At 46.7% G+C, this 22,120-nt stretch overlaps 1 protein-coding gene across 4 annotated transcripts in view; it reads right to left on the reverse strand.

Moving 5' to 3' along the window:
- Positions 1 to 22,120, reverse strand: part of LOC122533166 (homeobox protein homothorax) — a 228,059-nt gene that overhangs the window by 165,297 nt on the left and 40,642 nt on the right. The window contains exons 1-2 of one of the 4 annotated variants that reach the window (XM_043662605.1): positions 11,976 to 14,205; positions 400 to 659 (exon numbers count right to left, since the gene is read on the reverse strand). In XM_043662605.1, the coding sequence (XP_043518540.1) occupies positions 400 to 659; positions 11,976 to 11,990 (275 nt within the window). In that variant the 5' untranslated portion in view covers positions 11,991 to 14,205. Of the gene's footprint in view, positions 1 to 399; positions 660 to 11,975; positions 14,216 to 22,120 lie in introns of those variants that run through there. The other 3 variants (XM_043662603.1, XM_043662602.1, XM_043662604.1) reach the window with 3 other exon arrangements.

Genomic DNA, 22,120 nt, shown 5'->3' on the forward strand with positions numbered 1-22,120 from the left:
AAAATTAAAATCCTCTATACCAAGGAAGCAAATTTCTCAAAGTGTGGAAGCAAATTTCAGCAAAACGAAAATTTCCTGGACACGCAACGACGATTAGTAAAATTAACTCGAAACCGGAAGAATTGTTTTCGAATAAATTTTCTTTAATGATTACTAGCAAATAATGTTTTAGTACGCATTCCAAATTTTGTGCTAATGTTCAAGCCCTGCTCTATGCCATATTAAAATTCTAAATTTTATCGTTTCATCGTTTCACCCTCGTACTGCGAATATCTGACTATTCCAAGAGAAAGAGAGAGATTTGAACAAAAATGCCGAGGTGCCGAAGCGAAGGGAAAGGCGAGGAGACGGCTGAAAGAAGGGAAATCAGTCAAGAGTTAATGAAGCAAACTAACTCACCCGTAGATCGCGTCTTTGTCGCGTTTGTGGACATCGGGTACCGCAGACGCAGCAGCCGCGGCTGCCGCCGCGAGAACGTGCTGGGGTGGCTGCGGCGGAGGCGGTGGGTACTGGGGATGTGCAGGCCCCATACTGCCGATGTGAGGACTGTGATGGAGTCCAGGTACACCCCGGGCACTCCCGTGTGGATCGTACAGTCCTGCTCCACCACCGCCACCTCCGCCCTCGAGGTAACTCCCGTGCAGCCCGCCATCGTCATACTGAAACCACCAGAAAGCGAGAAAAAAGAAATTAGTGTGAATTATCGATCGCACCCTATGTGTATTCGTACGTTCACGCGTGTACGTGTGCGCGTAGATATACGTGTAGATGCGTGTGTGCGTGTGTGTGTGTGTGTAATTAACGCGAGGCCCGTGGCAGATGTTCGACGCGAGCCGAGGAGACTGCACCGGTATCGACCTGAAGGAGATTCACCATTGTTCGAGTCGAGACTCGAGCGAATCGTTCAACGCGTTGCATCGTCAGAAGAGGCGACACGCTCATGGTTTCATCCATGCTCGGAAATGTTGTCGTAATCGAACCGTAATTACCAGACGAGCTGGTTACTTCGGAGCAAGCCTGGCAAATATATCCTCGTACCTGTAGAGGATTCGAGGTTTCAACAGAATACTTGAATTACAAAAAAAAAAAATACCACTAAATATTAATACAGTATTTTGCAGAACACTTGGTGCAGAACGAAATTTTAATTAGTGTTTGAAGGTGAATCTCTGTTGATCGTAAAAGTATCCCCGTTTTGTAGACTTTGTGTGCCATTATAAATCAAAGTCTGTTTCTGATACATTATAGAATGACGGTGTAAAGGTCGACTGTAAAAGATATATTAATCGCCAATCAATTATATTCGAATTGCATTCGGAGCAAATATGAAGTAGTCAAGCTATTAGTATCGCATGTTAACAATCGATTGTACACGTATAACAAGAAATCCTAGGTAATAATTCTTGTTATATAAATCGCGAGTACAAACGAACCTTGCTCGATAACTGACCAGATAAGGTCTCTCCTCATTGTCGCAATTAACACGCAACTATTGGCTCCAAGTAAGCAAGTAAGTAATTTCCCCTAGGCCGGTACATCGACATCGTATTCTGCAAACACAATCATCCAGCTATACATTATCTACAAATCGACGATCGGATGGTAGCGCGTTTCATCGTGTGTAGATCGCTTAATATACTCTACGGACGCGGTTTCATCGGAAGCGCGTACGCGAGCTTTGAAATATCACTCCGTGGAAGCGCGGCTACTCCCGGCATTATCAGCGATCATTATTATCCCGGTTTAGCTGCCCGCGATAATCGCGATAAGTTCGCCGCGTTGATTAAGATATCGAGGCGAACACGCCAAAGGCTGAATCGTTCGAGAAAGAACGAGTTAACGCGAAAAACTCGAAAAAAAAAAACAAAAAAAATCCTGGAAATTGCCGAGGATAACGTCAGTTGCCAAGTTCGCTGTCGCGACGAAACTGCAACTGCAAAGAAAATTCTACAAATTTTCCGAGGATGATACTGGCCGCTTGTCGAGTCAACGCGAGTAATCAACGTTCGATGTTGATACAATTTCGCGAAATCTAGTGGACCGATACGCGAACGATCGAAAAGTAAGTGTCGAGGAGATCGTTTTGCAAGTGTCGGCGAGCCGGATCCATCGATTCCGCGCTACCAGGGTATTAAAAATAGAAGACACGACCGTCCTTGTTCCGAGTACCGTAGCGGTGGAATGCTGGTTGTTCCGCGCAAAAATAGGCGAAATTTATTTCCGCTCGCCGCGAGACAACAGCGTCAAACAGGGATACGTACATACGATGCGATCGAAAATACACCGGGTTACAGAAATACCGAAGGGGACACTTGGGAATTTATTGCGAAACCTCTCCTGCCCGCTTCAATGCCACTTCCTCTTATTTTTTTTCTCTTTTTCTTTTTCTTTTTTTTTTCAATTCACCTTACTTTTGTTTTGTTCCGTTGCGTCGTCCTTTCTTTCTTTCAGTCGAAGTGTACACGTAAGTGAAATGTAACCGACAGAGGCGACGGAATAAAGTGCCTATCCAACTGTTAGAGAAAGCGAATGGAACGCACGCACGGCCGAATCGAGCGACTCTGGCTCGAGGTGCAAGTGGAACGATTCGCGCGAACGCGCGTGAAATATGAATTTCGTAAGCGTGCGTGGATCGCGCTGAGAGATATGATCGAGCGAGCGGAAGGCGCCAGAGCAGAAGAGCGCTGGAATCGTATTTTCGGGAGGGATTCGCGGGTTTAAATGAAGACGTGGCGAGGGATCGGGATGTTCGCGTGAATTAAAGATCCCGTTCGTTCGAATGAACGAACGGCTCGAATAAATCATGATGATCGCTGCACACGTAGAAACGTGATCGTTGAAATAACGAAACTTCCAGAAGCCGGGGTCGATTACGCCGAGACAGTTAAAGGAGCGTTAAACGCCGAGTGGAATCGCGCGATGGAAGTTACTTTGCGAGTTGCAGGGAGTAAATTACGCGCTCGGCGAGCTGCAAAAAATCGGCTGAGTTTCGGAATATCGGTGGTGCGGCGAGCGCGAGGAAGAGGAGCCGCGAGGAAATTTCCCTCGGAGATGCTTTGGATCGGCGGAGCGATCAGGAACAAGGAAGCCAATGATTTTCTTGGCTTGTCACGGCCGGCCGCGGAAACGAAAGCAAGGCGATTATTATCGCTAATTACGCGGCTCGATCGTCAGGTTTGAGAGCTGGTAATTTTACGGCGGCAAGAAAAAACGATGAGATACAACCAAAATGGAAAAATGAAGAAATGGAAAGAAAGAAGGGAGAGAACGGCCGTTGTTCGTTATCGACGCATTTGACTCGTATGATCGTTGCGAACGTAACCGGCGTCACAGAGCGCGCGATATTTCGAGATGGAACGAGCGAACTGATTTCCACCGCATTATCGTGAGTACGGTATGCAGGTTTGCAAATGAATCGAGGAGAATGGCTTCCTTCTCTGTCGACGAATCGAGGAAACGTCGGAACGACGTATGTATAAAAATAATTTTTACGAAACATTCTCCACGGTTCATGGATCACGGAGCTCAAATCTTCGAACTGAAATCGAAGACGATAATCGCTGCGTCGTAAAACTTTATACGGTGAGCTGCCATTGGCGATCGACTTTTTATCGAGCTGCTACATTTCATTCAAAAAGAAAGAAAAAAAGATATATAAAACCGGCAGGAAGGAATTCGATGAATTGCATCGCCAGGAAAGGGTGGGTAAATAAGAACGGTGGCGTCTAATAATTTAACACCAAGTTATGAAGATATCATCGATCGAGCGGAATATCTTAAAGAGCAACGAAGGACGCGACGACTTTAAGGCTGAATCGCAATTCCGACAAGTTCCAACGATTTGATTGTCTAGAGTTACCACGAACTTTTTTCGGCCAAATTGTCCACGCTTCTGACACACCTGTCTTTCCCTTCGTTCGCAATAAAATCGAAACGACTAATTCCACGGCTGACGATTGTTAGCGTAAAGGTAACGAGACTCGAGAGACGCAAAAGTTTACATGTCTGGGTGCTAGCGTAGAAATGTTTTCGCGCGGTAATTCCGCGGATGTAAAACGGCGCTGAACGCCTCGAGGCGAATTATTTGGCATGAATTTCCGCGGCGCGCAGCTGCACCACCGATGAAATATTCATATAGCGATTGAAGAGCTTACTTTTCTGAGCCGCGCTCGATTCGACAAATGCGCATAGCGGCGAAATTTTAATGACGACAGAGAGAGAGAGAAAGAGAGAGACAGAGAGGATGGAATAAGACGAGTTTACCGCGAATAGGCAAAGACTATTCGATGCTCGTTATTGGTGCAAATGTTTGCGTTGCGACGGCGTTGATTGACGACCGGCATTTGCATATTTCTTTGTTTCCCGGATGGAAACGTCTTTCGTGGGTGACGTAACTTTCGCAGCGAATGAATATCACGTAGCTGAGTAAAGATGCTGCGGTGCTGATATCTTTGCAGAAAAACACGTATTATGTAGGAAGTATCGTTGAAAAAAAAAGAAAAAGTATGAAGATCGAGAATTAGATTGACGTTTGAGGAAATTCTAAAGAAAACGATCCTGTCTCACGTTCGAGACGTATTAAAGAAATTTTTCACTTGTGAACGCTAAACGACAGGTACAAATATGCGCGTTGTTAGAAAAGGCGTTAGAAATATTTTTAGCTCGATTTCCAAGAAAGGTAAAATGTATGGAAAAAAAAAAAAAACACCTACAACCTACACGCTATTGGAAATTGAATGAAAATACCGAGACGTAAAAATTGTCTCAAATATATCTCAAACACGTGAGAATTTTTTTTAAAGAAACAGTTATTCCTCCTGCGTTCGAAATACGTCACTTTTATACAATTTGACTTTTGAATGTCGAACGATGAAATGAACGAATATGCACGAACTATGTAAATTCAATAAAATGGAATTGGAAACGAAATGAATAGAATCACATGGGAATCTGTGAAGATCGGCCGAGGGAAACACGTCAGGCAGAGAATTCACGTTGGAATGGTGGATTCACGGCGAACCGATCGATCGGATCGACCGGCTCGCCGAGGATTCACCGCGAGGTCCGAGGAACGCGGTTCATTTGCAAGCGGATAGGTCAAGGCGAGTGTGCTTAAACGCCACGGTATAAATCACCGGGGACGAAGTAAGGGGGCGAGCAGGGGCACGACGCGGAAGACGCGTGTGCACCCTCTCTTTCACGATCAATACGGTGAGCGCGCGCGCGCGCGCCGCCGCCGCCGCCGCCGCCGCCGTTCGCGATTATATACCCACTACCGAAAATATAAAATCGACGAAAAATCCATGGAGAACGGCGACGAATAACCGGTAAAGGCCAGAGAACGTAGAAAATTAGCCGGTGATCGACGAGCAGCCGCCGGCAAATTTTTCCAACCGACCAGGTAAACACCAATAACCCGATCGCGCTCTTTCTCCTTCTTACTTTCCCTCTCTCCCTCAACCTGTCACTCTCTCTTTGTCTCTCTACATAGCGGTTTCATACCCGTTCGCGTCGAAATCAATCTCGAAATGGCTCCGTTTGGCTATTAATCTCGCGTGACCGTGAAAAAAATTAATTTCGGCTCGATCGAGAACGCTTTTGATGCATCTGTTTCGACCATCTTAAACAGAAGAGGAAAATTTGGAATTTGATGTTAAAAAGATGTTAACGAAACTTTTAATTAACAAGACAAACAATATAAGAGGAGCAACGAGGAAGATGATTTTGGAGCGTTACTTTAGTCTGGCCGGAATTGAAAAATACTGGGAAACGGGGTACGATTGGAAGTTCTTTTGAAAGGCAATCGCATGGTGTGCTGGTGTCCTATATTAACGCGCAGGCTAGCCTGCGGGTCGTCGACACGACCGAGCTTACAGGCTTAGTTGCAATGCTTGTATAAACTTCTGGCCGACGTTAATGCGATGAAACGCAATGTAAAATAGATATTGGAACGCCGCGGAGAAGTGGCTGGCGGTCCACGACGACGATGGCGTGCCCGATGAGTGAGGCTTCTCAGCACTTTTTACTTGTTTTTCAATCGTTCAAACATCGATTCGTCTTCTAATCGTACGAATGAAAAATATACAACGTTATATCTCCCAAGTATTTTAAAACCTACCCATGACATCGAATTCGATTTTTCCCCGGGCACCATCTCCGTGAGAATTTAAGAGTTTGCAAGTGACAAATATTTGGGATGGAACCTAATTTCACGACGCGTGGTGAAACGACGAGATTTCGTAGTTGGATCGTCTGCTCCGGCAATTTGTTTCCGAATCGATCGCGACTGAGGCGGCGTTCCACGTAAAGTAAATCGATTATTAATCGCGCCACGCTCGCGAGGGAAATTTATACGAGGCCAGAAACCAGTTGTGAATGCAGCCTAAAGGACTCCAGCCTCAACTCGCTGAAACATGGCTGAGATTCCAGGACGGAGAAAGAAGCCGAGAGAGGAGATGAGAGACAAACAGAAGGAAGGAGAAAGAGGACGAGAGAGAGAGAGAGAGAAAGGGCCTGGCGACTGTTCGTTACTTTCTGATTGATGTCGACATTTGGAAAACATTGCGACGTACAAGCATGCAGCAGGACAACGCCATGTGCCTCGCCTATCTCGAGGGAGCATCGTGCATCGGCCGCTTTATCGTCCGCTCTTTTTCGACGAGCTCGTCGATTTTAGTCCTCGAATCGTTCCAAGATTCGACGATACCGACCACGAGCCTGCCGCACGAAACCTCCGTTTAGATTAAAACGTCTTCCGGAGCTGCTCCAAGTAATTGGAAGCGCAAATGGCTCCAGTAAATTGGAAACCGATTGATCGAAGGTTAAATTTTTGTTTTCATCTTTGGAGATGTTTTCGTGAGATATTGGCACGTTCTGTACGAATAGACATATGAAGAATAGTTTATATTTGAGAAAATAGTGTAATTACAGCTGCTTTGTGAATATAATTTCGACTGACGATTTTGGAGTGATTGCTTCTCTATTTCGTATAACGAATCAGCACGTATGATTGAAAAGTTTGACAGGCATCGACAAAAAATTGAAATGAAAAATACAAAACCAAGGAAGAAAGAGAGAGAGACGTATTTCCAAATGCAACGTTCTTAATTTTTCTGCGACCTGAATACTTTTGCTACACGGCAAGACAAACGGGATGGTGAATATATATACATCTGCTGAAATATTTCCTCGCGTCTGAAGCGGGACACATGGACGATATTTAGGGACCCCCCCACTATTTTTTTTACTCCAAAATAACCAGTCAGGCGACAGGAATCTCCCGATAACTTTCTTTTTCAACAGACCAGCGTTTTTCTCCGACCCGTATACCGTTACCAAGGGGAGGGGTTCCCTCGAAAAGCCTAACAGAAACCTGACAGAAAAAAGAAAAAGGAGGCCAAAAAAGAAAAAAAAAAATCGTGCCTCATCGAGGGCAGCGAATGGAACGCGCGAGAAATCGATACGACTTTAATCCATAGGCTAAAGGCCGGTATCCGCGGCGATACGGGAGAGCGAAAGTGATTGATGGATATACCCATAAATACATAATCGCGGCTCGCTCGTCGCCACAGCGTGGACAAAAATTCGCGCTCGTCGCCGCTATTCACCGAATCCTGGAATTTTTTAATCCAGAGAACGCGCCGCCAGCGGTCACCTATTCGCGAAAGTCACGAATCTCAGAAATAGATGGCCGAGGCATCACCCTCGTTCGAAATTCCCTTCCCCAATTTTCTGCCAAACAAAATGATACCGCGAGAGACCGAGGGAAACGAAAGAGAATTAATTCTGCTGTCACGGTGTCTTTTTTATTTATACCTGGAATTCTGGAATTTTTAATCTCGAGAACACGTCGCCCGAATATCGACGTCACGATACTCGGGAGTTCGTTCTCGAAATTCCCTTTCAGTTTCTAATTTTCTCATTTTCCATCGAACGAGGAGACACCTACGCACGAAAGGAAAGATCAAAAGCGAGAGAAAGAAAATACGCGAGAATATAAACGAGAACGTTGCGGGAAAAAAGAAATGCTGGCGGTATCGCGAGTTTTTCGCCAAATCGGAGAAGATCAAAAGGAAGAGGAGAAGGAAAATTTGTTTCGTGGAAACGCGGCGAGTCGCGCGCGCATAAATCACAGGAACAGCAGCGCTGCCGCAAGTTCAGGAAGTATACGCGATAAAATTACCGGCGAACCGGTCGAATATGACAGGATAAGCCCGATGGATCCGGATGCAACGCACGAATTACGTTTTGCCCGGGTATTCGGGGCACGGTGATGGTAGCGGTGGCGGGGCGAAAAGGGCGATTCGCACGCGAAACGCGTGCATGCATACATGCGGTCTCTCCGGTATCTTGGCAATTTCGAGCAGCGAGCAGTCCGAGGAAAATTGAGCGGTAAAACGTGCACCGCTCGTAAGAGAAGCGATTGAGTCGCCGTCTATACACCGTGTGATTTCGCACGACCGGCCAATCCGCGGCTCTCATTATTGCAGTTAAACGCACAGAATCCTACCCTTTCGCTTTCGCCTTACTTTCAACGTCATCCTCGCGATTTTCTAGCGTTTTTCCTTTTCTTTTTTCACGCTCGTCTCTAACCGTGTAACTGCGATTGTTCGAGTAACAAATTAAAAAGGAAAAAACGAGAGAAACTCCGTCAAGTCGATTCTTTCGATATTCTTTTATTTGTATGAATATATTTTTTTTTCTTCTCAAATTTCAGCGATATATGGGTCACTAGTTGTGTAACAGAAGTCAATGGCTCTGATGGACGAAGAGATTTTCATCGAATGTTGCGACCACGGTTAGTTCGGAGTGGATCATTTTTCGCGATTCGAAAGACAAACAGATTGCGTAACAGAGTTGCAATGATGTTTGAGCCAGAGTGTACTCTCGTGTACACTCTCGATGCCTAGGATAGGGTTTTTTTTTTTTCTGGTATCGATCAGGGTCGTGGTTTGACGGTTATAAGTGGCAACGCGGTGTGAGTACGGCTTAATTAAAGTTAGTGGTGGCGGTCAGTGATGACCAAGATGGCGACGAACAAGTTCAAAGTATTCTTTTTGCTCGTAACGACGGCCGAAGCGAGAGAAACAGAAAGGCAAAAAAATTTCAGACTGAATTTTTAATCGAGATGAATATTTACTGAAATCGACTTGAACTTTTATCTGTTGAATATTTGAAACTGGAATTACATAGATTATAGATTATAAAACGTTATGGAGCATGAACGCGTCAGAAAGATTAATAAAGAACGTTGCTGGTACGTGAAATTTTCTATCGAATTAATATATCAGAATGCTGAATGCATAATTCAGGCGGGAACACATCGGACGTACTTTGCTCCAATAATTTTTCTTGAATAATGCACGACTAATCGAAAACGCCTCGAGGCGCGCCTTGCAATATTTAACAAATATCGTTTGCTCGTGCCTTGAGGGAATCAAACTTCGCGTTTCTCGCGTACGCATGAAAGTTCATTCGTCTATTTCGCGAAATTGTTCGGCCACGTACGAATTCCGAATTATGCATTCGAGACAACTTCGTTGCCGCTTAAATTTCTAAACGCCACTGGTCAAACCACGATCCATTATTAAAACGTGACACAAATTTCCGATTGAAACTTTACCAAGTGCACTGAGATTAACGAACGCAAACAAACTGCACCAACATCAATAAATATCAATCGCTGCTGCAAACAGGTATCTGAAACATCTTGAATTCCTCGAAGATTCCCGATTTACGAATCGCTTTGAAACTCTCTTAGGAAACACTCGCGAAGGAAAAGACGAATTGAAATTGTCGAGTAACAGAAACGTTCTGTTCGACGAAGAACAGTTTACCTGGTAGTCTTGGTTGGAAATTCGACAGAGGCATATATGTTTCCGAGATACGACACTGACTGGAAAGAGAGGAGACCGACGGTAGAATCTGAACGAGAGGTAAGAATCCGTCACTTGAAAATCGGACGGCACGCGAGCAATCGTCGCTTATCGGCGATCTCTTAGTAAAGCTCTTTATCGACACCGATACCGTTTTCACTTGGCCGTGCCTGATAAAACCGTGATCGCCGCTGGAATTCCAGAAACGTCACCGAAAACCTGACCGATTAACCATTTACAAGAGTAATATTATGCCAGACGAAATCGTGACACGACGATCGACTCGCACGTACCCGCTGATAAATTTTATCTCGACATCTGGCGCTATCTGGTTCTAAGGGATACCTTTTCCTTTCTCAACGGTAGCCATTTTTTCGTGTATGTTGTTAAGTGCCGTGTGAATGGAACGTTCCCTTTCTGGGGAATTAGATTTCGTCCAATTATTATCGTATTATCTGGAAATGTGGATTTCGGTGAACCGTAGTTCAAATCAAAAATTCTGATTGCTCTCAGTCACTTCAACTATGGAACGAAATTTCAACTTGCAAGATAAATTCGACATCAAAATTTCCGTCGATTATTTTCACGGTTAGCTTCGCCGAAAACAAGATTTTCGAAAAAGATTTCGAAGACGACGAAAAAGAAGTCTCCATCAAATCGTGGCTCGAATTTTTCTTCCAACACACCTTGTTGCTCGTTACCGTTAATTTTCGTTAGAAATACGATTCTACCGCGATGAAAGTTTCGCACTGTTTTCTCTGGGAGAAGATGGACGTTTCCCAAGGGAAGATATAAACTGAGGAGAATAGAAGAACATTTCACGGAGAGGACACGATTTCACGTCCGACGGACAGTGATGTCGAGCACGAGTCGGAGTTTCGAGACACCAATTCACGAACGAGTGAAAATCAGGGGGGAGTACGTTGCGTAGCGAGCAATAGGTCGGAATGATGCTCGCGTGAACAAAATTCCAGTCGACGACAAGAATCGTAATCAATTCCTCGAACGGCGGGTATCTGCGGGCATCCGGCAGACGCTCTCACGTATCGATTCGTGCATCTCGATGGCATGTCAATCCGGCCGAGCATGATATTCACGTAAAATGATAATTTCGGGTTGTCTACCTCGAGAGAGAGAGAGTTTCTCCGGAACGGAACTTGAGCACGGATTCCGGATCGACGACACTACACACGCTTGCACGCGACCCGTTTTGCTCGAGAACCGACGGATTTTCCTAGTTTCACCTAACCGTGCCCCCGCGATTTCTCTCGAAGCTATTCCCAAATTCCGAGGCGATCGCAATTTTCTGTTTCACGAGCGGGATTTTTGGTGAACTCGTTACTGCAGCGGAATGTTCAATGAGGAAGGAAATTGCGAAACGGCGGTCGTGAATCGATCCCGCGAGACACCCTACCACGTTTTTGCCTACGCAAGTTCACTCCCTACGAAGTTGCTTCAAAGTTGCTCGATTACACCGAAGCCCCAGTTGAACAACAAAGCGTCTGCCGAGGCCTGTTCCTCGAGTCGTGTACGAATCGTTTGGCCAGCGAACCGAGCGTATCCAACGACACGTCGAAACAGCCAGCCGGCTGTTGCCGGTTTCGAACTCGATTTAACCCGATCTACAAGCCACTTTCACGAGATTCTACATCCCGAGACCTACACCGTCACGTTCTCCTACAGAGGAGTCGATTCTCAAGTCGACGAAACGAGTCTTGCGTCACAAGGTGAATCCATCTCGACGCTATTCAATACAGGAGATTTATAGACCCCCCCGAGCATCGAACTCTCCGGTTGGATCTAGCCCGCGCTCTGATCGCGCTCGTGCACTTACCGACGGCTGCCGATTTCAAGTTTCACGCGTAACGCGAGTAACGTTAAAGACGTTTGCATTCCAGGAGAGAAAGAGAGAGAGAGAGACGAGAAGCAACACCTACTGCCCTAAAAGACTATAAATCACACGTAACGAGTGATTCTTGCGAACCACGCAGCCAAGTTTCTCGCGTTCGGTTGACTCGAATTTCGAGCAAGGGACATGTAAAAAGGAAACGCGTGGTCTGTGTGAACCTGTGTGTAAAAGTCATCGATAGATCGACGTACCCTTGGCTGCGCCATGAACGCCCTGGCCGCGCCGGGGAACTCTGCGTGCTGAGCCACCGTAGCGGCTGTATTTTCCCACAGTATAAGCAAGTAACCTCGAACACTTCACACACACTGGCTTCTCCACTTTTCGGTTCGCCTTATCACGGCGATCGGTTTGCCCGTTTCCCGTTCGTCACACTCAGAGGACTCGCGGATTATATCTACGCCTTCGTCGAACGATTCCTCGCTGGATTCTTCGCTGCGATGGCTCCAAAATTCCAAGTACCTTCTTGGCCTGGCGGTTCGACGGACAGGATAGTGGCCGACGGTCCGCAAGGAAACAGATGGACCACGCACGACACCTCCACGCGAGACTGTTCCACGAGACTGTTCTTGATCAGATGAACCACTACTGGAACCAGTTGCTGCTGGCTCCGTCGGTTCTCGACGATCCCCGGATCCGAGTCGACCGGCGATACGAGACGCTCTGTTTGACGACGAGAAATCGAAGCGAGCGTCAGCAGAGCTCGGCACGCGCGGTTGAACGCTGCAGCAGGACCACGGCTACGGCCGGACACACGTGCTTCCTCATTGTCCCGGTCACACCGCCGGAAGTTCCGTTGAACTACAACACTCACAGAGCGTGCCTCCTCCGTATATCGTCAGTCTCGCGACATTATACCATCCACTTTCTCGCTTTGCCCGACACGTGGTCTCTCATCTATTCTCTCTCACTGCGACGCTGGCGTGTTCCAAAAAAAAAAAAAAAAACAAAGAACGAGAGAAGCGAAGTCTCTCGCGGTCGTGGAACTTCACCGATACAGGACACGAAAAACTAGAGACTACTACTTTCCGCTTTTCCCGACGGATTCACGATCACCGCTGCCTTTTTTACGAAAACTAACTTATTTTTTTTTTTCAACACCACAAAGTATCACCACGATTTCCAGTTATCACGGATAATTCTCTCGTTGCTGCTCCTGCTCCGAAACGGTTGTCCGCCGTTGGCCGTCGGAGAGTAATCTCGTCGGTTGTCACTGATTATTATTGTTTCACACAGATGTTTCATACAGAACGACACGTTCGCGTGTAAACACAAGAGAGATTTGCCTTATTGCGTACGCCACTGAACGGGAGGGAACACGTTTACATCCTCTGTTATCAACGTTGAGTATTGGCGCGAAATCAAGGTTATCGTCGAAGTTTCGTCCCGACGAGGAGAGAAAGAGAACGTTGCAGGGAAAACAAAACGGAGCATACAGGCGGACGGCGTGACTCGCGTGACCGTCGATCGCGCGCGCGACACACTGCCGTCCCGAAAAAACTTTGCAAGCACCGGAGAACGCACTCGGTGCGACGAGTCGATATCGTTAGATATCACGACGAGATGTGATATCTCTACCGGACGGTGAATGATCAACTAGAGAGCAAAGGATTGTGTGTCGATGGCACAAGCACTACGAACAGTCCACTGCGGCAGTCGATCCGATGCGTTTCGAGATGGCCAAGTTCGCCCGCGACCGCGTGTGTTTACGCGACACGAACGAAAAATCGGTGGCGCCGGTGATGATGTGATGTATCTCTCACTCTCTCTCTCTCTCTCTCTCTCTCTCTCTCTCTCTTTGTTTGCGAATGTTGCGTCGTCGCGGTCCGGAATAGAGCTCCTTTCGTGACAGCTCGTTCCTCGTTCCAAGATGTTGCACGATAGACAGACACACCGAACAACAAACCCGTTCGCGCTTTCTACGTAGGTAGAAATACTATCGGCGGAATTATTCTCCACGCGAGTGCGAAGTGGAAAAACGTAGCGGAGTACGCGTCCTCGAAGCGGAGTGTTCGCGGCGGAAGAAGAAGCGCGTTCCTCCTCGCGGCGATTACTGAACGAACGAACCGGTCACGCAGAGGAGTGAGAGAAGAGGTGACGCGCGAGAGAGCTGTCCGCGAGACGGTGGCCGACCCACCTCCCTAACCGTAACTACTACTGCGTGTGCCACTCGTAACTCCGGCGGACAGAAGGTGGAAGGTTGGTGTATATATTGCGCGCGGGCCGGCGGGCAAAGGCAGCCACGGGAATATGCGTGTTTCGAGTTCTTCCCCCACGAAAAAGCACCGAGAGTAGATCCACGGGTAAGAGAAGAGCGGAGCGAGCGAGCGTGGAAAGCAGCGCCTAGCGCGGTTTTAGATCCTGCGCCGTCCGCAGTCGTTCGCCAACTGTCAATCAGCGCCGTGCTACGCGAAGGAGTGGGAGGCGCGCAGTCACGCCCCCGAAGCGCGGCCAATGCGCCCCCTGGCCCCGCCCATATCCCCACCATTCTCGCTCGACAGCAGCGCCGCACCGGCGAGACCGCGAACCATGGGATTCTCCGCCATCGCTACACCACTACCAACGAGACCGCCGACCGACAACGACGACGATGACGACGACGAACGAGACGAACTAGACGAACTAGACGAACGAAACCGACGAACACGAGGACCAGCGCAACAATCTCGTACAGCAGAATGCCTCGTTCCGCTTCCACCATCTCGCTTGAGAGGAAACCTCGACCGAAGCTTCGACCGAACTTTCTTCCCTCACTGTATGTATCTAGGTTTCTCTCTCTACTCCGGTAGAATCTTGTTTTTCGCGCGAAAAGAGCGTGAACCTGTTTTGCTCGTGGGCGTCGGACCTTCGGCGTTCTTGCCTTTCGTTTCTGAAGAATTGCAAAATTGAATCGTCGACGTTGAACGAATCGAACGGCGCGCGATAAGAAGTATGTACGGGTACTTCTCACGCGATCGTCCCGGTGTAACGAGGGTGTCGATACGAGCTAAATACCTCGCGTTCGAATATTTCTTCGAATTCTACGAATTTCAACGCCGTCGCTCAACTTCCGCGTGTTGCCCGTATTGTTCCATCGTACGGTCGAGGAACGCTCGAAATTTCTCGCGGGCAGCTCTCTCTGCCAATGCGAGGAAGCCGGTGCTGCGCGCGTATCGCGCCAGAAATAGTAGAATAGCCGCGAGGATAGGAGCGCGCGGCCTCTTGGCAAAGAGTTGGTCGCGCTTGCTCGACGTCTTAAATAACGCAGCCGATGATCCTGACAAATAACGAGGCTCGGCTAAATGCCGGCCGTCGGATGGATCGTTGGAACGCGTACCGAGAGACTCGGCGAGTTTACAGAATCGAGAAGCCGCGTATCGACGCCGTCATTCTCGACTCGATGCCATATTTCATTGCTCGAGCCAACAAGAGGGGGTGTTACACGCGGGGGTGGAAAGCACTCAACTTTCGCGCGTTAAACATCGTTTCGTTTTATCGCTCCTCTTCTTTTTTTCTTTGCTTCTCTCTCTCTCTCTCTCTCTCTCTCTTTTCTCCGTTCTTCCCCCCCCCTCTTTCCCTTTCTTCCTTTTTTATTATTCCCTGGTTATTAATTCAACGCGTCTGGTCGCGGGACGGCCAGCCGGCGGCGGCGGTCGATCGAGCTTTGAATGAACCGAACGAACAGCTGACTCCACGCAGGAATTGGGTCGCGAACGTGCGGTTTCGAACTTTGAATGGTATTCGGCGTTGGGTGAGTAATAGCGACAGGAGGCGGCGGAGGCGGAGGAGGGCAGAGAGGCGGCTGTCACCGACATCACTCAGTGTCTCCCTCCTGGCGTTCACTTCGCTCGATTTTATGACTCTCTCTCATCCCGCGCGCACACTTCCACCCCGCAGGCCCCTACGGTCCTGCCCCCGTTGCGTTCGCGACACTGCCGCGTACACGCGCGTCCCTTCGCGTTTCCATAACGTCGCCAATCGACGTGCATCCGTCTTACGCCTTTCCATCTACTTTATATCTTATTCTTACGGCCTGTCTCGTCTTTCTTTTTTTCCTTCTTTTTTCGTTTTTTTCCTTCTTTTTTTTCTTTTTTTGATTTTATTTTCTTGTTCTCGTCGGTTATTTTCTTCGTTTCAGGTACGAGCAGCTTTCTGGTTTCTCTCTTTTAGTCTCGGTTCGTTCGATCTCGACGACGGTCGTTCAACAGTCGCTGCGAGAATGCCGTCACTGGCGAAATATGAAAGGACCAGGGTCGCGAATCTGGTTAATATTCGGCCGGATTAAAGGATGGGCCGGACGTCGTTGCTTTCGCGCTTAATCCTCGGCTTCGCACATCGCGGGCGTGCTTCGCCTCTTCTCCGTTTGCCTTCTTTCATCCTCGACTATGCTCGTCGACTTTTCTTTTTCATCTTGTTCTTTCGGTTCCTCGCGTTCGTCCTCCAAGTATTCTATCTCTTTTCTGTTTCTTTTCTTTTTCCCAAGCGATTATTCGCAGGATTTTTTAAGGACAACTCGATGACATTCTACGATGCTTTGCTCCTTCGACGGTGACCGATTGAAGGGAGACTAAATTGCCTCCGTTTAAACCCGAAAAAATACCGTCCATCGCTTCCTCGATGTTCCCTCTTGTGTGAAACGTTTTTCGTTGGATTGAAATATTTTTCGTGGCCGATGAAAGCGGCGTGGTGAGCGTTTCGTTTTTGCCAGGCGATACACATCGGCGGATTTTTCGCGCGGTGGTTTATTCAAATTACAGCGCGACCTCGATTATCCGACCGAAATGGCGGACACTTTGTTCGGATAATTGAACGTGATTACGTTTTAACGAAGCGAAGAACGATCATCCGTTGCATTAATAAACCAACGCTCGCCGGAAAAACTGGTCCATCGTTTTAACCGAAAGCTGTTGGCCACTTTTCGCTTCCTCTCTGTACCTACCATTTTTCTCCGTGCATCGTTGTTCATCGTTTCGCGATCGATTAATTATCGCGCGTAATACGTACATATATACGCGATACGTGCGTTTCTGCGTCTCGGCCGAGCGCGGATACGCCTTTCAAGTTGGCGTGAATTCATGCAAAACAAAAGGAACGAAAACGGGCGGAAGAAAGTGCCATAAATATCGAATGACTAAATTGATTCTGAAATATCAGACCGTGCATTCTTCATTATCTAAACGAGTAAACGTTTCTCGATGAAAATAGGATAATTACACGTTTCATGCACGGGAGTGAGAGCGACTATTCATTTAGCCGGGTGCACGTCTCGCGATTTATAAGTCCCGCCTTTCAAAAACAGCGTTAAGTAATCTTAATGCCTCCGCCGGCATAAACAAGCAATACTTTATACGACGCTCTTTTTATGAGCACGCCCTAGCGAACGCCGATTATTATAAAATCCTCCGTATAATAATCCTATCGGCCACGACGAAACGTTTGCTTTGTAAATTTTCAGCTGTTAAATTTCGTCCGCGGACGCCACCAAACGTTTCCTTTGGTCGCGGCGCGACGTATGTACAGTTCGTACATATTTCAGCTCGTACTTGAACGAAACGAAAAAGTACGTTTGCTCGAGACGCATTCCGATAATTAACATAGATTACGCGCATTAGCATAGATTAAAAATAATTGAAGCACGTTGAAAGATACGCTGTTCCTCTGAATCGGAAAATCGTTGAATTCGAAAGGTCGGTTCTACGCGCCATCGAGGCGAGCGATATTTTCAGCGGCTTTTAGAACGCCGAAAGTGCGAGGGAATAACGAACGGACCTTGGACGCCGCCACACGCAGCACGACGATGAAAATCGCACGATCACTGCGAGAGAGCGACTGCGATCTCTCGTCGGTCGAAACACCATTTATCCGGTTAATTCGTAGGTGTTCCGGACATTGTCGGGGCTTTACCTGGCACGGGACACTTCGAGCCTGTTATTTCGCAATAAATCACACTGCGAGATGGAACCGAGCTTGTCGATAGTAACGAGGGATTCTCCCCCGTGCGATTTGGCCCCTCGCGGGGTAAACAGCCACGAGCCATTAAACTCCGCGTAATACCCGAAGATGATCGATTCTTACGTAACACGAAAGCCCAGGCTTATATTCTCCGGAAGACCGACGAAAATCGACCTACAACGTGTCCAATATCCAAGGATGAGATCTTGATCGTCGAATATTCGCCGGCGAAAATACACACGTGCCTGGTTAGATTGTTTCACGGTGAAATTTATAAAAGTATAGTCTCCGCCTTTCTGCGTAAAATTTCGCGGTATTTTTATTGCGCGTTGCAACGTCGCCGTTGGTGAAACCTCGACAGTGAATTTGACACGAGTGAATTAATTCTCGATAAAATTGAAACCAAATATTCACCGCAAAATTGAAACCGAAATCCTTTTCCTCTGTCGAAGCGAACGATTCAGCTTTCAGATTATTGATTGCGCAACATTTGTAGCCTGTTAGTCTCGTGTGCCTCCTGGCCGATTAATTCGTCCAGCGCGTGAATGTTGGAAATTAGAAGAAGACGTAATTGATCAACTCTGTAGACCGCACCTCGGGACTATTGTCCTCGACGTGCGCGTTCGAATGGTGGTTGGTCGATGAAAAGTCAGCTTAAAGGATCAAGGGATTATAATCGGGCCTAAAGGCGAAGATCATTGGCAGACGGGGGTACGAAAATGTTTCGCGGAAGTGGAATAATTGGGGTACACCGCGTACACGTTTCGTCGACGGCTTAACGGTATAGACATTGACATTGTTATGCCCGACGGCACAATAGAGGAGACAGTAGGGGTGTTTCCCAGAATTACGCAGGGACAGTGGACGGGTTAGGTCGCGTAGATCCATTGTATCAACGCTTCGCTGCTGTATTATACCCGGTGTACCGTTCGGAAACGCCTTCCATCTTAATATAACTCTATTTCCATGGAGCGCGCGTTGCTCGTTTCGTTCGTGGTTACGTAACGATCGATCGATTCAGGTACATACCAGCCGTTCCTCGAGAAAGTTCCTAACCGAGTAACGAGTAATGCCGTGACTATATCTGATGCTTGGAATTAAGCCGCTGACTTCTCGTATCGCTCGTACTTCGTCAATAACACGGTTTGTGCACTTTTCGTTTCTTGGACCGGGTCGAGTATACGTTGCAAATATTATAATAATCATCGAGTAGCCGCGAATCGACTACTTTGGCAAAAGAGAAAATTCCACGAGACAGTTCCATCAATTTGCGCGAATCGACAGAGTCAACTTACCTTTTCCAACTAAATTGTAAATTAATGGCAAACAGTCGGTGTACTTTTTCATTAAATTCTTACACTTTCATTAAATTCTTACTATATCTTTCTTTCTTTCTCAAATATTTCATAATTTCGTAGTTTACGTCTGCAAAGTCTCGTTCTATTAAATTTTCACCGTCAGTGAATTAAATTGAAAATCTCGTTACACCGCGAGTCTTTGTTCGTACGATCAAAAATACCAAAATGATTTCTCATCTCTGTCGAAGTAAGTGGGTTCGTGGAATCAGATATTCGTCGCGTCCATCGTGCAGAGGCTGGTGGCTCTTGTAAACTATCAGCTGGTTTTTCACGGGCTCGAGGATATGTACGGGCGGCGTTAAACCGCGGATCCGAAGCGATTCTCGCTCAATCCGCCGGCAACGAGCCAAAACTCGACTACACGGGAAAAGCCAGCCTCTTCGCGGGCTTTCTTTTGGTTTCTCCGACGTATTTGCGACGGACGAGGAACGCGGCCAAATTGGTTGTGCAAGAATAAGACGAACTTTGAACGGCTGGAGGGAAACCATCGTGAATCGAAACTTCGCCTCTTGATATTTCGAGCTTTCGAGCAAGAAAGCGAATTACGACCTTCAACGCTAGACGATTGACCTTTGGACCAAGTTCATCCTGCTTCTTAGCTTCTCCTTCTATTGTCCAATGGTCGTTATAGTCGAATGCACGCGTGTCATCTTTTTTCGGAATATGAAAGTTTTACATTCGAATATCAGTAAACGATCTTCTCGTATCTGAATTAAAATTATTTATTTGTTTCATTCTAACATCTCCCAATCTTTACATGCCTTTACGTGTCATTCGAAGTGATAAAGTTTTGTGATACGAAACAATTACCTTGTAACTGAATTAAAATTATCCGTACCACGCTAACATTTCCTACTCTTCTCGTCCGATCGTCTAACAGCGGTTTCTGACGTTGGCAGCCAGCGCAAGCGTCTAACATTTGATTCAAGAGAATTGGAATCATACCAACGATTCTATTATAATTCATCTTCACCGACGAAAGAATAGACTCATGCTTCATATTTTCAGTACTTAAATTTTCCACTCGAAGAAGACGTTACGTTGTCTCGCTAGATCCACTCGTTTACATAAATATCGTACCGAATCGAATTGTGAATAAATCTCACCTGATTAATATTTAATAAACGTTGCGCTGATGTTAAACTAAATCGCACGAGTAATTATGCTACGATTAACTAGCGCGCTAACAACAATTAGTGGCATTGATAAATAAGAATAAATTAATCATGCGTACACTAGTGGCAATACTTCAGCGAGCAAGCATGACGTGCCTTTTGTGCAAACGAGACGGAAGACGTAATAGAATAAAATAAAAAAATTAAGAACAAGTCGAGGCATTTGAAATTAAAATATACTCCAGTTAAAGAATGAACACTGCAACTATTTACCGATAAATAATTTCTACAGTCAGAATGTTGAATTAAGTTGCGGGGATTAAAAATCCTTTTCTTCTGGCTATAAATAATAAAATTGGGACAACATCACCTCAGCCAAAATATCAAACATCCACTTTCAAAAATTGAAAACGTCTTTTCTATCTATGATACATAATAATAACAAAATTTATTAAATATACTTTTGAACGTTTCCCACGTTCTACATTTTTTACCTACAAATTCTTTATAAATAGATTTACAACGAACATAAATGAAAATTAATTTAAAAATTGGTTTTCTAAACGCCACGAACGATCACGACTTGCATCTTGCGAGTCGACCCGATCAACGAACCACGACCATACCGATTTCCTGTCTCGTCCCACCAATTAGGTACTTAATTAGCAACCGGTCGATGGGAATGGTACCTACGCGAGTCGTCGTCGTCGTCCCTCCAATTTTCTAACCTCCTGGAGGCACAGCATCGAAAAAACACGCGAGAGTAGGATGGATAAAAACAGCTGATCCTCGGTTGCAACGAGACGAGGAGGATTCGACCCGGCCGTGGTTCGTCAGACTCGCGAAACGCGACACCGATCCGATTATGTCTCTCGAATTACCGAATTCCTGATCCTCTCTCTCTCTCTCTCTCTCTCTCTCTTCTTCGTTCCTTCTGTTTCCTAAACACAACAGCCTAAACGGCCATCCGTTTCCCTCTCTTTCGTGAGAGAGTAGAAACGCCACACTCGAGGCACACTCGACTCCGCTTGTAATCGTGTTTATGGTTTTCCAACGAGCACGAGGGAAGGTTTCGTGGGTTCGCGAGCGTCTCACCATCCGGGAACGCGGCGAAGTCCGTGAGAAAAAAGGTCTGTTAGTAAACACGGGCCACGCCACGGTTCGGCGTAAGCAGCCTCGAGCGCAAGAACCAGAGCAAACCGTGTCGCTTACTTTTGCCTCCCTTTTGCTCCGCTCCGTCCTCCAACCACGCTCTGTTCATTGACCATTCATGCGTGCTCGGTTTTGAACAACCGAGTTTTTTCCCCCTTTCTCGCTCGCGAACATCCTGCAGATTCCTTGTTTCCTCCCCCTACCCCTGCTCACCCCTTTTTTCTCTTCTTCTCTCGTGTTTCTTCTTTTTTTTTCTTTTTTTTTTCTTTTTACTCTGTCAGTGGTTCGCTCGAGAGAGACGATTCTCGGGAAGCATGGCCGAGACAAGAAGAAGCCTCTAGTTTTTTGTCGATTCGCCGTGTTCAGCTAGAACTTTCACGATGCTCTTCCTTTTTTTTCTCTTTTTTTTTTTCCTTTCCATCGGGGTAACGATCGTGTAAATGGTCGTGTAACCGAGTGGATCGGGTTTCCTCTTACGTGACGAGCCACGTAGACGTGTATCGGTGACGACTGGCGAGCTTATGAATTAACCGTAGGTATTATCGGTCCCGACGTTTAAACCGCTATACAGAGAGTTAACTATAGAAGGAGGTTGCTATTTGTACCTTTTTGCTTGGATTTTCTCTCTATCGTTATCGTGAAACAGTTTTTACGCGCGATCGCGATTTCACTTCTCTTCTCGAGAGAGGATATTTCAAGCGTCGCACGCTTCTTTTCTTTTATTTTTTTTTTTTCCTCCCTTTCCTTTCCTTTTTTCTAACGCATGCCACAAGTTGGTGGCGA

This window comes from Frieseomelitta varia, unplaced genomic scaffold, assembly GCF_011392965.1.
Source record: "Frieseomelitta varia isolate USP_RPSP 00005682 unplaced genomic scaffold, Fvar_1.2 scaffold_500, whole genome shotgun sequence".
In the NCBI taxonomy this organism is placed as follows: domain Eukaryota; kingdom Metazoa; phylum Arthropoda; class Insecta; order Hymenoptera; family Apidae; genus Frieseomelitta; species Frieseomelitta varia.